Source organism: Mustela nigripes, chromosome 1 (genome assembly GCF_022355385.1).
Source record: "Mustela nigripes isolate SB6536 chromosome 1, MUSNIG.SB6536, whole genome shotgun sequence".
Taxonomy (NCBI): Eukaryota; Metazoa; Chordata; class Mammalia; order Carnivora; family Mustelidae; genus Mustela; species Mustela nigripes.
The window spans coordinates 11,733,050-11,749,252 of record NC_081557.1 but is presented as its reverse complement, the minus strand read 5'-3'; the positions used below and the strand labels follow the sequence as shown (position 1 = coordinate 11,749,252).

Sequence of the window (16,203 nt, the reverse complement as noted above, 5' to 3'; positions counted from 1 at the left end):
CAAAATGTTGAATTCTTAACATCCATGTTTGGGAAGTGTTGTTAAGTCTATTGGCTACTAAACCACTATTTTGTTTATATACTGAAATGTACAAAAGACAAAAAAAAAAAGACCCAGAAAATGTTTCACATCTGCATAAATACTTTCTCAGTGGACCAGACATTTAGTTTTGCTCTTCATTATAGGTCTTCATACTCCCAAAAAAGGACAACCTCACTCTTCTTCGTAGTTGAGATTGGTCATAATTTCCAGACAATATCTCAAAAGTCCATCAAATTCTAACAAGTCAGCTGGAAAAGTATAGCTCTCTAAAACGAGGTAGCTCAGAGGTAGCCGTTTCAACCCCAGTATTTTCACCACCTCTTGCTTGTCATGAAAATTTTTTACTGCTTCAGAATCTACAATGAAAAAAAAAAAAAAGAAATCAGAAAAGTTAATTCTTTGGTGTTGATCTCATGCACTACTCTCAGGAGCCTGAAAACTTCTAACGGTTCAGAGAATGATAGTGAGTGGTGAAATTTTCATACTAATTGGGTTTTCTGGGGTCTTTTGTTGTTACTGTTGTTTGTTTGTTTGTTTTTCCTTTTCAAAGTTTACTCTTTCCAAATCCCAGAGAACCCACAGTATAGGAAGCAGTAGTTGTAGTTATTGGGGAGTGCTGTATGCACATTAAGTCCGGTTCCCCCCAAATTATCACATATACTGTAGTTACCAACGCTCTTCTCAACACTGTGGCTCTACACACATCCTCTAGTCCTCGGTCAATTGCAGAAAACGTGTCACGGTTGTAACCGCGGCTCCTCTTCAAATACAGAATGGAATGCGTGCGCATCTGCTGTTGGTGCAGATCCCTAAACAGCGGCTGCCGGCAAGCCCTGTCCTACTGGAGTTGTCCGCTCTGGGATTTATTCCTGGAGTCCTTACGGTCTTCTTCATCAGGATTGCAAACATCTGCCTATATTCGTGGACGTTTGGAGACTCGCTTCACGACCAGGTCGTTCACTCCACCTCCATTCTCGGCTGCGGCTTCTTCCTGATTGTCACAGTCACCGGATCTGTCGCATCTGGGGGGAACGCCCGAGTCGCCCAAGTCCCCTTCTCCCCACCCGCCCGCAGCGCCCCCAGGGCGCTGGAGATGGCGACTCGCTGCAAACGCCCGCCTCCTGCCTCTGTCTTCACTTTCCACACATCTCCGGGAGGGGACAGCCGGGCCTCGGAAGCCGCGTTTCCACCCACGCACTTTCGCGGCGGGTTTCTGGCGCGCAGGCCGGAGCCTCAAGTCCCGCCTTCCGCGGCTCCCCCCCCTTCACCCCCACTGGGATTGCCGCGGGGATTCAGGACTCGGGGAAGGAGGGAGATGAAGCAGGCAGCGAGGGCGGCGAGAGCCCAGTGAGGCCGCGCCGGTCCGCCGCGAGGGAGGGTGCGCGGCCGCCCGCAGCCGGGGTTCCTCCGGGGATTCCTGCACCTTGCAGCGCCCGGGGCCGCGCTCACCCTTTCCCGCGCTCCGCTCGGCGGCCAGAGCGCGACCAATCGGCTTCCGCAGTAGAGAGCAGCCGTCCAATGAGACAAAGGGACGCGGCACCCCGCGGTCCCTCGGGCCGACGCACCGCCCGCTTACCCAGAAGGCGGAACTCCCGGCTGGAGGCAAGGGTCCCCCCAAAGTCGCGCGTGCAGGCGAGTGAAGGCTAGGTCTGCGACGAGCTCTTCTCTTGGGTGAGTTACCCCTTTGGTCCTGGCGCTGACTTGAGAGTTTAGAGAAAATGTATTGACGGAGTCACAAAGGAGAAAAACCTCGGGCTGGGGCGGGGGGGGCGGCGAGAGGGGACAGCAACCCGTAAACCGGAATACCCTTGTTTCCTGAAAGGACTGGGGTTTGTCCCTGGAAATCTAGAGCAGAGTCAAATAAAAGGATGTAATATTTCTTTCGCAGTGCCCAAGGGGAGAGCAGGTTCTAATCTTAAAAGCTGATGTGGTTCTGAAGACCCATCGTTAACTTTATGAAAATGTTTCCTAAGAAGATCAACCTCTTTGTGTCTAAATTCTGGGTGTAGCATTATGACAACAGTTATGTTAAATGTGTGCTCTTGAGTGAGCTTCTAGATAAAATACTCGATACTCTCGGTGACAAATGGTGACCAGGTTCTCCAGCATGTTCATCATGAAGAGAAAGTCATCTACAGTCACATCGCTTGCTGACTACATTAATATGACTTATCTTCTCTTTTCATGAGCATGAATTTACTATACCAGCAAGCTTTTGCCCAGGGACATGGAAGTTGCAAATATCTTTACTGTTTATTCCAGTAACTTCCTCAAAGACCGCAGCACTCTTCACTTGAAAACATCAAAGCACAGTTTCCAAACCTTCTTGAAAATCCTTGCCTGTCACCCACTGGTCCTAAACTGTCACCCGAGGCTTACCCTATCCTAACCAATCCCCCACATAAAAGACCCGACTTAAACCAGACTTCAAAATCTCCATAAAGAGTCCAACCTTGCTCTCCCCTTTCTGAGACGCTACGGAAGTTCTGCTCCCCATAACCTCAAGAAGCCGCGGGCTTAGCTTTACCAACAGGCGGTTCTGTCGAGATTTCTGGGAAGCAGCACTTGACATCCTTGGAGGCCTCACAACACCGAGTGGGTTTCTGCTGCCCTGTCCCTCTGAGGTCCCTTGAACTCTCTCCAGCGCTGTGTGAACTCAGTGGCGGGGAGACTGTGTCTTGCGTGCGGAGGTTCATGTCCAGCTTTGTTGTGGTTGTTGTTGCGTTCCCCATGTGCTGAGTTTATTTTGCCCTTGGGAGTAAAGAAACCTTTTAAGGAACCCTTTTGATTTTCTGACCAAAAATTTAACAGGTCTGTGTTTGACGAAAATCCGCCTTCTTAGCCATACAGCAACTGGTCTCTACCCGTGTCAGCCTTGGCTGTCCTTGTGCGAGAGAAAAGCTCAAGGGAAGAGACGAGGCATAGACGCCCACGTCTGGTTCTCAAACCGGCCCTGGGGACGGAAGACCTTGGGAAGATTTTGTTTCAGGCTGGAGGGACGGAGACAAACACGCTAATGCTTTATTCTGGAGACTCGCCCTCCCCACCCCGCCATCGACGGACAGGCCCGCTTCCCGGGTGTCCAAAGAAGCAAAGACTCAGAGGCGGCGGAGGGGTGAGGCTGTTAGAAGCCGGGCAGATAGGAGAGTGGAAAGACCCCAACAGCCCGCCGAGCAGCGGATCGCATGGGGCAGGACACCTTCTGGAACCTCAGCCCCGGCCTCCCGCCCGCGCGCCCCAGCTCCGGCCCGCCCCGCGCGCCCCGCCGGCCCCGCTCGCAGGGACGCCCCTCCCAGGCCAGCTCCCCGCCGGAGCTCAGAGGCCTTGGCTTCCTCCTATAAGCACCGAGCTCGGCTGGGCGCGGGATTCAAGTCCCGGGTGCTGGCGGCCGGCGAGGAGTGGGTGAGCGCGCGTGAGCCCCCGGGGCTGGGGCGGAGGGGCTGGGGTCGCTGGCCTGGGCGGGACAGCGCCGCCCACCCGCGGGGCCCAGATTTGGGCCTGGTTTGATTTCCGTGGCTGCAGCTTGTCCCGCCGCGGAGGCGGGGTGGGGGCGGCGGTGGCGGCCTTGCAGGGGGGCCTAGGTCAGCCGAGACCCGGCCCCTCTCCAGTCTGGCTCAGTTCTGTGCACTGGTTCCAGAGAAGAGAGGGCGGAGAAGGAAAGAGGAGGAAGAAGAGAGGGAGAGAACCTAGGGGAGGAGTGGGAGAGGAAGGGGCGAGGGGCGAGGTGGGGCGGGGGGGGGTGCCTAGAAGGTGGAGAAGCCGGGGGAGGGTGAGGAGGTAAGAGGAAGAGGGGAAGAGAGATGGGTTCGGGAGGAATTCCAAGGGAGAGCCTCTGGGTGGGCAGGGAATGGACCAAGAACAGGCCGCATATCTTTATCTCCTTACTCGAGGACATAGGGCAGCCCTTCAGGTCAGCAGAGCCTTCTCCAACTCTGAGAGCGGGCTGCAGTAGGAGGCCCAGCTAAGGACATTTCACCTTTGCTATTACGGGACTCACGCTGGACACCAGAAATGATGTTGGGGGGGGGGGGAATGTTAGGGTGTTTTCTTAATCTCTTGCCCCTGTCCACTGTGAATGCTGGAGTTAATCCCAATGTAATGCAAAATTCGCATTTCTTTCTGTCTACTTTATATTCCTTTTTTGGTCCATATGTAATTACCACTCTTAAATCTCCTGGGTTCTCACTCAGTCCCTAAGATTGGGTCATCATCAACTGACACACTGAAATTGCAGATTTCTTAATTGTTGGACAGTAAGTCCTTGCCTTCAAGGATCTTACAACACAGCCCAGTGATAGGTATCTATTTTGTTTTCCCACGTTCTCTGCTGTTGAAAAAGTATCCCTGTGGTAAGTATATTGATACAAAATAATAATAGTAGTAATATGTACTGGGCAACCTGTTATGTGCCAGGCACTGTTCCGAAAGTCTTTTCATGCATTGTATTTTTTAATCTTCACAAGGGAGTCAGATTCCACTACTCCTCCCGTGTTAGAGCTGTGGACAGTGAGATGGACAGGGGTTAATTTAACATGCCCACGGTCAGGCAGCTAGTAAATGATAAGCTGATATTTGAACCCAGGGGGTCTTATAAAAACTACCCTTGATGCAGCACCTTCAGATTCTGTAGCTCTCTTAGAGTCCTTGCTCATTTTACAAACAGGAGAGTTAGGCTCAGAGACGCTGGAGTTTCCTGGGCAGCTCATTAGCAGTAAAGAATGAAGCCACAGCTCCTGCTCCACAGTGAAACGGTTAGGAGAACAGTCATTGTCTTTAGAGAACTTGCCCTTGACCAAAAAACAGGTGGGCTACAGCGTAACAACATGAAGCAGCAGCCGGGGAGTTTAACGCTCTGCAGACAGCTTCTCTGTTCTTTTTAATAAATCAGGGCTTTTTCTAGAATGAAGGAGACTAAAGAGACATAATAATTAAAGACGACTAATGCACCTCGATTGGATGGTCAAATAAATTAGGATTGTGATTAGGCAAGAAAAAGTTCTTAATTTGTAGAGCTGGAAAGAGATAATTAGGGATAAAATGTTATGATGTATCTAAGTGTAAAATAATCTAGAAAAATAAAAGGATGCTGCAAATTTATCCAAAAAATGAATCATCATTAACTCTGTGTGATAGGCGTATGCAGAGTCATTATCCTATTCTCTATTTTGTTGTTGTAGTTCCCATTTGAAAATGTTCGTAACCAAAAGTATACTTTCTGGAGCTTTGTGACCTTGAGTAAATAGCTTAATCTCTCTAGATGTTCAAGTTTTTTATTCGTAGAATGGAACTAATAATACCAATTACACAGAATTGGAAAAATTAAATGAGGTAATTTATTAAAAGGAACTTAGGATAGGTCATAGCACCTCCTGTGCTTGCTCCGTTCATTCATTGGATCTTTACAAATGTGTCCTTTTTTTTTTTTTTTAAGATTTTATTTATTTATTTGTCAGAGAGAGAGAGCACAGGCAAGGGGAACAGGAGAGGGAGAAAGCAGATTCCCTGCTGAGCAGGGAGCCCGATGCGGGACTTGACCCCAGGACCCTAAGATCATGACCTGAGCCGAAGGCAGACGCTTAACCGACCAAGCCACCCAGGCACCCCACAAATGTGTCTTTATTGAGAGATCACCACATGCCAGGCTTCGTGGTACATGTTGGGATCTGAAAACAGAGCTGCTGCCCTCCCTGGCTTTTGTTCTATTTATTGCTAATGAAGATTTCACGGTTTTATTTACATTGTTCATTCTCTTCTGGGGAGACATCAGAGGAAAGATAGAAGGGAAAAGTATCCCTTTAAACAAACCAAAAAACCAAGCAGCAACTAAACTTCTTGACTTCTTGACTTCCCAGGCAAACTCTCGTCCCAAGATGATTTTGTCTTTATGGCTCTTTTCCCATCCATTCCTCTGTAATCACACCATCCCTGTGCCATTAAATGGGGGCCAGATTTTAATCTCCGTGTAACTAGAACACACTTTTTAATTCTCATACTACAAACCCTTCTGCATTTGAATTCCATCTCTATCACATGGCTCTGGCCTTAAGGGTCACCTACCTCCTCTGAGTTACAGTTTCTTCATCTGCAAAAAGCAAATGCACCAGCTTTGCATGGTTTCTGGGGGAACTGGCAATCGGAGACAATTTCTTTCAAGTATTTAGTGTGGTACCTACCAAGCAGTGGTCTATAAAAGGGAGCTTTTATCATCGAGTGATCGTAGTTGTTGGGTCAACTATTTACTTGCTAAGTTAACATCTCTTAGCAAGAGAGGGATGCTAGAGGCCAAGGGGAGGGGTGGGATCTGTGGTCCCATCAGTGTTATCCTCTACAATTAACATAGCTATGAAAATACCACTCTAACTTGAACTTTTTTGAAATTAGTGTTTAGAGTGAACTGTCTATTTACCTTCAAACCATCATGAGCCCTAAGAAGCGCAGGTCACAGATCGCATTCGATGAGAAGAGAAATAGGAAAATTGAGCACTATTTCTCTCAGGTATGTTTGTAAATATGTCTATTTACTGTTTATGGAATATGCCAATATGAGACATAGCTCTTCTTGACACTAGATTCATAATTCTTTCTGCCAAAAAATTGCCTCCTTGTAGATTGACGCTATTAAAGTAAAATCTTTCTCATCCATTTTATTCTTTTAGTGTTAATACAGGTCTTGGCCACATCAAAACAGCCTTCAATAAAAAGCTATTGTAACACTTCCTGAACAACAAACAATGAATCTACTATAATGTATTACAGTCAACTGTGGAATAAAAAAATCAATACTATTTCAAAGAATGAAAATATATACTATCTCAAATATAGCTAATCTCTTTGATCACAGTAACAACCTACATTTGTACTGTGCTTTCTAGTGTATGAAACAAATTTTAGAATAATCATCCTTATCATAACCTTGTTAGGCAGGGAGGGAAGATTTTTATTATCCTCAGTTTATTTATGCAGAGGGAGAAATGCCTTTTTGCTTGAGACATAAGTGAAGGGAAGATTTACATTTACTTTTACTGACCTCAGGGCTCTTTCTAATAATGGGGCTCTGTTATCATATCAAACCCTCAGTTTCTTTCCTGAGTCTGAAATCCTCCTTGCGTTTATCAAGAAGCAGGCTAGGAGAATTTTGAGAATTGGAGTATGCAATGTAAAAGCTTTCCTTTGTTTTCTTTCGTCTGGTTGTAACTGAAATATCCAAGTATCTAGGAAAGCTGAGACAAGCCTAGTTATGCTTCTCTTTGTCCTACTTCATGACAGAGCCAGCCAATAGCCATGTACTACCCAGTTCCCTTACTTGAAAAGGTCCGTATCTGCCTTAGAATCTTCTGAAGAGCTGGAAATCCATTACAGTGTCCCAACAAGGGTGTTTCTGACAATGCTGGGCTGAAGAGATGCTCTCTGAGAGTTTGTTTTGTTGTGCCCAGAGTGAACGTATATGACCTTATGCTCCTTTTTTTTTTTTTTTTTGGATCCAGAATATTAGCACCATTACAAAGAAGGGAAATAAAAGTTAATCTCTTAATGTGCCAGTCATCGTGCTGGGTATTGTCACCTATGACGTTACACTGAATCTTTACAACCATCCTGCCCTGTTATTTCCATGACCAGCAAGTTCTGTCCACACCAATGCCATAATGAATACGACTTGGGCGACAATGTCTCATTCAGGCATAGAAATCAAATGCTCTTAATTTTTCAGGGAATTTCTAGTATATGATGAATCCTCCTTGTGTAAGGTTGTATTCAGAGTTTTAAAGGATGTAACATTTATTTTTAGGTCAATAAAAACCAGGAGAATAATTTTGATATTCCTCAAATGAAGATGGGTGCTAGGAAAGGTCCAAAAGATATAACTAACACCCAGGCTCAAGGACCCAAAGACCAGACTGGGCTCCCAAAGAAGACAATTTACATCACCTTGGCTGTGAACTCCAGAAAACACGTGCTCACACACAGTGAAGGGGATAGCTTATATGCAGCACTCAACACGTTAAAGGCTGTCGAGAAGGAAATAAAAACTCAGCAGGGCAAAGAGATGCTGGTGCTTGGCACGGAAGGCATCGAAGGATACATCAATCTTGGGATGCCCCTCAGTTGCTTTCCTGAAAGCTGCCACGTCCTAATCAAATTTGCCCAGAGTAGAAGTAGACAGAAAGAAAGGAGCCCGGTATTTGGCCGGCATGACAAGGTATCCCCTGACTGTGTCAAATTTTATATTCACGTGATTGGGAAGAGAAAGAAGAGGATAGTCAAGAGCAGGCATCTCCACAAAGAAGGGTGCAAACTCTGTGTCTACGCTTTCAAAGGAGAAACCATCAAGGACGCATTGTGCAAGGATGGCAGGTTTCTCTCCTTTCTGGAGAAAGAGGACTGGAGACTCATCAAAAACCATGACTCCATTCTAGAAAGCACGCAGACTGTTGACAACCTAGAAGGCGAGCTCTTTGAGATTGAAGTTGAAAAAAGAATGAGCTTTGGAGCAGGAGCTTCTCAAAATTCGGAGTCAGAGGAACGAAACACCTCTGTGTTGAGAGAAGAATTTGTGGCTCAGTACCCCAGTTTGCAGAGAGAAAGTGAAAAAATCAGAGATAACTTCAAGAAAAAATTGGAAAAGAAAAAGAACAGAGCTTCATTATTTAAACTACATAAAGTAAACTTTGGGAAACTGACAAGAAACTCTACCCCAGTTAAAATGCACAAACTTCTTTCTCATCTCAGTGACTCAGTTGGGTACCTGTCGTGGGACAACAATGGAAATAGGGGTTCTGCCACCTGCTTTGTTTTGAATGAACTGTTTATTTTAACTTGTCGACACGTGGTAAGTGACATTGTGGGAAAGGGAATAGACCCAAGTAGGTGGGCAGACATAATTGGTCAGTGCGTAAGAGTGACTTTTAGTTATGAAGGGCCCCCTGAGAAAGAAGAGAACTGCTTTTTCATTGAGCCTTGGTTTAAGGTATCTGATGCCACTCTCGATTACGCGGTTCTGCAACTGAAGGCCAATGGACAGCGGGTACCTTTGGGACTCTATTCTAGAGTTGCTCCTGCACCATCTAGTGGGCTCATCTATATCATCAGCCATCCGTATGGAGAGGCCAAGTCTAGTGATGGTTGCACCGTGATCCCTCTGGAGCAGCGAGGGGAGAAATTTCAGGAACATCCTCAGCCTAGAGGGGGAGAGAATAGCAGTCATGACATGCAGTATATCCATATGTACACTCAAAGAAGCTTCCAGAAAATAGCTTACGATCCTGATGTGATTACCTATGACACTTCTTTTTACTTTGGGGCTTCTGGCTCCCCAGTGTTTGATGCAAAAGGTTCATTAGTAGCCATGCATACTGCTGGCATCACTTATAATCGCCAAACTGGGTTATCTCATATCATTGAGTTCGGCTGTACTATGGAATCCATTCTCCTTGATATGATGCGAAACCATGGGCAGTGGTTTACAGAAGAATGTATAAATCAGCCAAATACAGAACAATGTGTTGATCCGCAAGATGTGGAAATGGTGAGTGAGGAGGATTGAAGATGGTGAGAATTCAGCCTATTTACTGGCTTCCAGGGGATTACCCAGGGAGTTGGTATTCCACAGGCAAAGGTGATCATTTCCTAAATTCCAAAATGGTTACTTTTGTTTAAAAAATTGCCATTATAGAGCATTTTGTACACACCACTTCTCTAAAGACATGAAGACTATAATCCTAACACGTGGGCTGTTAATCCCCTTTTAAAGTCAACCAACGGTCTTTCAAGATATGTCTCCAAAGGCAAAGGAAACAAAAGCGAAAATAAACTTTTGGGACTTTATCAAAATCAAAAGCTTCTACACAGCAAAGGAAAGAGTCAAGAAAACAAAGAGGCAACTCATGGAATGGGAGAAGATATTTGCAAATGACAGTACAGACAAAAGGTTGATATCCAGGATCTATAAAGAACTCCTCAGACTCAACACACACAAAACAGACAATAATATCAAAAAATGGGCAGAAGATATGGACAGACACTTCTCCAATGAAGACATACAAATAGCTATCAGACACATGAAAAAATGTTCATCATCACTAGCCATCAGGGAGATTCAAATTAAAACCACATTGGGATATCACCTTACACCAGTTAGAATGGCTAAAATTAGCAAGACAGGAAACAACATGTGTTGGAGGGGATGTGGAGAAAGAGGAACCCTCTTCCACTGTTGGTGGGAATGCAAGTTGGTGCAGCCTCTTTGGAGAACAGTGTGGAGATTCCTCAAGAAATTAAAAATAGAGCTTCCCTATGACCCTGCCATTGCACTCCTGGGTATTTACCCCAAAGATACAGATGTAATGAAAAGAAAGGCCCTCTACCCCAATGTTTATAGCAGCAATGGCCAGGGTCGCCAAACTGTGGAAAGAACCAAGATGCCCTTCAACGGACGAATGGATAAGGAAGATGTGGTCCATATACACTATGGAGTATTATGCCTCCATCAGAAAGGATGAATACCCAACTTTTGTATTCACATGGACGGGACTGGAAGAGATTATGCTGAGTGAAATAAGTCAAGCAGAGAGAGTCAATTATCATATGGTTTCACTTATTTGTGGAGCATAACAAATAGCATGGAGGACATGGGGAGTTAGAGAGGAGAAGGGAGTTGGGGGAAATTGGAAGGGGAGATGAACCATGAGAGACTACGGACTCTGAAAAACAATCTGGGGGTTTTGAAGGGGCGGGGGGTGGGAGGTTGGGGGAACCAGGTTGTGAGTATTAGAGAGGGCACGGATTGCATGGAGCACTGGGTGTGGTGCAAAAATAATGAATACTGTTATGCTGAAAATAAATAAAAGAAAAAAAGAAAAGAAAAGTCAACCAACGGGAAGAATAATGGGATTGTGACACAAACCGCATGTGCGTGCGTGTGTGTGTTTTCCGTGTCTTCTGTGCCTTCCCCTAAATTCAGTTGCTTGAAGGCAGTATCTAACACATGTTCATCTCTTCATTCCCAGTGTCTGGAAGATGGAAAGTAAATGCTTAGAAAATGTGTGGGTCAATCTATAGCACAATTTTAGGGCTGCTGTTCATCTTAAGTGAGGAACTAAATGCTTGCTTAGAAATAATCTCTCACAGAATCTTTAGGATTTCCCAAATCTTCATATTACTAAAACTCAGGATGCATGTGTTCTGAAATTCAAAGGGTAAAACATTATTCTTGTATTGATTAGTCTATTCGGGCAAAGAAACTATCGTAAAGATTCTATCACTGTGATCTTAAGTCCTTGGTTTTTACCTTTTCTGTTCAGGATCACATAGTGCATTACATTTAGATGTTAATGTTAATGTTAGGCTCCTCAATTTCTCAGACTTTGACTAGTGATCTTGACAGTTAGAAAGAGTGTACTGCTCAGGTATTCTGTGGGATGCCTTTCTGTTGGAATTTGATGATTAGACTGGTGTTGTGGGGTTTGGAGAGTAAGACCAGAGGAGCAAAGTGCCTTTTCACCATATGACATCAAGGGTTTGCATATCCCTTTGACATATTCTCATCAGTGTGTTGTTTGTTTCCTGTTTGTTTGTTTGTTTGTTTGTTTTGAGTACTTTCTTATGCTGTGGTCCATGCTCTGCTTGAAAATTTCCTGCCCCAGCCCTAGAATCAACCATTTCTCCAAGGAGCCCTGGAGAACAGTGTTAGAAACCAAGATCTGGATACTAAATATGCTTGTTGCTATTGGATGTTCTTTCTTTTATGCTCGCTCAGCAGACAGAAAAAAGACATATGTGTGTGTTTATTAGCTTCTGTACAGTCACCCTTCCCAGCTTATTCTTGATCTTGCTTTCTGGGGCTCTGGTTTCCTGTGGTCAGATGATCTTCCTTCTGACTTATCGCCCGAAGGTCAATGGTAGCCGAACGCTGGGTGACAGCCCCTAGGTCGGCCAGCTCATTTCCTCCCATCAGGCAGGCATTTTACCACCTCACGTCATCATAACAAGGAGGAGGAGTGCAGTGCAATAAGGTATTTTGAGAGAGGGAGAGAGACAGCATTCACATCACTTTTATTCCAGTGTATTGTTAAAATTGGTCTATCTTCTTATTAGGGATTGCTAATCTCTCACCGTGCCTCATTCATACATTAAACTTCATCATAGGTGTGTGTGTGTAGAGGAAAAAACAGAATATATGCAGGTTTCAGGTATCCCCTAGGGGTCTTGGAAAGTGTCCTCCGCAGATGAGGAGGGCCGCCGCAGGTACCATGTATCTGCAAACATTCCTACGTGTGACTGGATGTATCATAAGCTGGACATTCTTACTGATGTCTCCCACTGCAGTCCAGTCCCACTGGACTGGATCATTTTCGCCTCCTCCATTGCTTATCTGGGAACTCCCAGTCGAACAGGGAGAAACCTGGCTTCGACCATCCCCGACCCACTTAATTGTTCAATTTGGTTTTCATGCAAAGCGGCATCAGAATTGTTCACCTGTACTGGTGGGAGGAGGGGTTGCGTGGTCAGTTACAGAGCAGTGTGAATGTGCCATCTCCTTGCCTCTAGTTCTTAAAGACTCACTCCCAAAGTGACTGGGGTCAGCACCTGTCTGTCCTTCCACACCACGCAGCGAGGTGTTTTGCACATTTGCAGTGTAGTTGGAGTCTTGTCACTGTCTCCACTCTTTCCTCTCACTTCTCAGCCTAAGTGACGTTTAAAATCTGCATATCTTGGGCAACCGACTCTTGGTTTTGGCGCAGGTCCTGGTCTCTGAGGGGTTTCAGGTTCGGGTCCCAAGGGCGGCTTTGCACTCAGAGCCGAGTCTGCTGGGGGACTCTCTCCTTCTCTCTCTGCCCCTCCGTCTGCTCATGCTGTCTCTCTCTCAAAATGAATAAACGAATAAATCTTTTTAAATTTGCGTAGATCAAGGTTCACTGTCCATGCTGTGAGTTCTGCGGTCTTAAAAAGTGTATAATGTCATGTGTACACTGTTACAATGTTGTACAGAATTCTTTCACAGCCTAGAAGTCCCCCGGGCTTCACCCACTTCTTCCTCCCTCTCCCCTGCACCCCTAAGGGATCACAGATGAGTTTACTGTCTTTATAGTTTTGCCTTTTTCCAGAAGGTCCCCGGAGTAGAACCCTACAGTAGGCAGCCTCTTCAGCTCGACTTCTCTCGCTGAGCAATATTCAACAAAGGTCGCGCGCGCTGCATCTTTTTGTGGCTTGAGAGCTCATTTATTTCATTCCTGCCACTGACTACTGTTCTCTTGTGCAGGTATACAACCCTTTGTGTACTCGTTCACCTGTTGAAAGATATCTTAGTTGCTTCTGTGCTTGGCGATTATGAATAAAGCTGCTCTCAGCGTTTGCATACAAATGTTTGTGTGAACCCAAGTTCTCAACTCCATTGGGTAAATAAATACTTCAGTGTGATTCCTGGACTGTCTGGTGAGATTGTGCTTAACTCTGGGAAGATCTGCCAAACCATCTTCCGATGGGTGTGGCCATGCGGTTTTGCCTTCCCAGCAGCAGTGGTGAGCGAGAGTTCCTACTGCTTCCTGTCCTCACTGGCATTTTGTGGTGTCAGGTTCTTTTTTGGATTTGAGGCCTACTCATAGTATGGAAATACCTGGTATTCTTAAGGGGATTATGGGATTGATTCATGAAATTTGGGCTGTCTTGGATGTGTACAGACGTACAGTATGAGTCTGGAGTCTGTCAGGAGAATAAAGCCACTGAATTATCTTTATAGCACTTTTGGGCTCTGACCTTCTGAAAGTGAGAGAGGAGACCAGAAACCTAGGGAAATATTAACCAGGACCCTTTTGTAGGAAGAAAAATATATTGATGTTTAGGTGACCTAACAGAAAAAGTTAGAGGTTACAGGGGCTTGAACTGTGTTTCCCAGAAACGTTTGTCCAAGTCCTAACCACTAGCACCTGTGAGTTTTGGGGAACTAGATTGTGTGGATATAGTTAAGTTGATCTCTAGGGAGGACCATCCTGGATTTAGAGTGGGGCCTAAATCCAATGACTGGGGTCCTTAGCAGGGAAAGGAGAGTTTTAACACATCCTAGAAAGAAGGCCTTGGTGGGGGGAGGGGCGAGAAGAAAAGGAGGATGTGCAGATGTGAGAAGCCAGGGATGGGACAGCGGGGGTGATGGCCAAAGGGAAGGAGGAGAAGGAAGACCACTGAGCAGATCAGTTTCCTTCCGGGCCCCAGCCCTGCGCAGAATCTTTTGGATTCACCTGTCCCTCATGTCTCACTTACCAGGACCCACTTTGTCACCCGTTTGCCGAGCCCCCAGTTCGCTCCAGTTCCTTCCTGGCCTCCATTCCACCGGTGGACTCTGCCCACGGTACTCCCTGCAACTAGCTTTGGGACAACTACAACATTAAATGTTCATTCGGTCGACCCCAAACCACCAGCAGCTGCTCAAAACCGAAAATAAAAGCCGGTAGTGACGTTCCTCTCCCTCCTCACCCCTGCTGCCCTCCTTCCCCGCTACCAAAACCTCAGCTGCTTTTGGAGAAAGACAACTAGAGATGAAGCTAAGATCACCCTGTCCCCAAGGGGGACCAAAGGCCATATACACTTGTGTCAGTACAGGAGGGAGGACCCAAATTCATGGCCAAATCACCAAACTACCTTGTCCCAGAAGAGGAAAAGCTTCTGGAGAACAGGAGTGTTGGAATGGACTGAGGGATGGAGCGGATGCAGCTTGTGCAGGGGGCAGAAAGGGGTCCCTGGGCCTTGGTGCTCACCAGATACCCAGTGGTACACGGAGGGGAACTAGCTCTGGGGCTTCGGTGCGGACCCTGGAGCGAGAGGACAAAGGAGGGAAAGAGACTGACAACTGCGTTCTCTCCTCCCCAGCCCACCCTGCCCGCCCTCCATAACCTGACCCCACCACCTGGAAAGTCCCCTGACTTGTACTGCCCTTGAATGGGAAGAAAGCAATCTGACTCAAGTAGTGGGGTTTAGGCAAGATTGAGGTGGGGGAGGAAAACCGAAGTGATCCTGTGGCTGGTGGCTTTGGGGGATTCGATGATCCCTGCTGTGGTCTAGCCCAGAACTCCCTGCCTCCTAAGTGCCACCGGGGATTCTCCTGTTAAGGAACCGCTTCATGTTGGACATGAGGCTTGTCCGCGAACCATTTCCCTGCCCCCACCTCCAACCCGACGATTCCAGTTAGAATAATACAGAATTTCCAAAGAAGAAAGAGGAAATCCCAGTTTGGGCTAACTGCGGGAAGGCCAGTGGAGCACCCAGAGAGGCCATTTCCTGGTACAACGTCGCCACCTGCTGGATGTATCCAGTACCGCACCTTCTAAACAAAGCCCTTGACCTGTTGCTAAGCCCTCTTGAAACTGACCTCTGGACATCCGGAGGTCCCTTCCACCGGACTCGGACTCTCATTCACTGACAAAGGAAGGATCCAAAGGGGTTGGCAGTCAAATACAAACGGTATGTACATTCAGGAGCTCAGCTGGCCTGGCTGTGGCATCATTCTTGCATTTTACACACACAAAAAATGGCAATGGCTTTATCACCTGCATCAGTGCCTGCATTTTGTTATTTTCCTCCAGGGTGGGAGTCTCCCTATTTTCTGATAGAATGCAGTCAGATCATCTTAATTCAGTTGGGTACAAAACTGACATGAGACTGAGTCACAGAAGGCTCCGTCCATCTCTGGTTTGCTCCACTTCCAGAATTCAGTCCCAGCTGAGAGTGACCGAGGTACACTAGTGCATGTCCCCTTTAAAATCCTGAAGTCCCCCCCTTTAAAAAAAATCTCATCAGCACTAAAAGTCCTTAGAGAGCTCTGCCCCTACTTTTCATTGACTTAAGTGGGGGAGGACATGAATATAAATTAGTGCAGTCCTCGAGGATCTAAAAAGTACAGGAAAAGTGGTCCCTGTCACATATGCATTTATTAGTTGATTCCTTGAAAAACTCGTAAGTCTGGAGAACAGCCATTGACTTCCACAGAGTCAAACCAAGTGGTAGGGCAGTGTGCCACCTGTGTGATATCATAGTGTGATATCTTTGCTAGAGCAAATTAGCACTGCCCGAGGTACACGGTGTGTGGCCACTGACTGGATTAATGTGTTCTTTTCTGTCATTATCAGAAAAGGGGCTCCTAAGCAGTTCAACTCACATGGAGCAGATGACAGTATA

General features: G+C 46.3%; 1 protein-coding gene across 3 annotated transcripts; it reads left to right on the top strand.

Annotated features, from left to right (window-relative positions):
- The first annotated feature begins 1,176 nt into the window (after nt 1–1,176).
- On the top strand, nt 1,177–10,693 carry FAM111A (FAM111 trypsin like peptidase A). 3 transcript variants are annotated; one of them, XM_059404922.1, is made up of 3 exons: nt 1,177–1,713; nt 6,424–6,538; nt 7,829–10,693. In XM_059404922.1, exons 2-3 carry the CDS (start codon nt 6,461–6,463, stop codon nt 9,581–9,583), a joined length of 1,833 nt encoding a protein of 610 aa, XP_059260905.1. In that variant the 5' UTR covers nt 1,177–1,713; nt 6,424–6,460; the 3' UTR covers nt 9,584–10,693. The 3 variants fall into 3 exon arrangements, with proteins under 3 accessions (XP_059260905.1, XP_059260915.1, XP_059260911.1); XM_059404928.1 differs by lacking the exon at nt 1,177–1,713 and adding an exon at nt 3,340–3,444; XM_059404932.1 differs by lacking the exon at nt 6,424–6,538.
- Nucleotides 10,694–16,203: the final 5,510 nt, after the last annotated feature.

Bases quoted from the DNA above. Each gene is read 5' to 3' on its own strand.
- FAM111A (XM_059404922.1), top strand. From the start codon at position 6,461: ATGAGCCCTAAGAAGCGCAGGTCACAGATCGCATTCGATGAGAAGAGA. The intron at 6,539-7,828 runs GTATGTTTGTAA...ATTTATTTTTAG, and splicing joins TTGAGCACTATTTCTCTCAG to GTCAATAAAAACCAGGAGAA.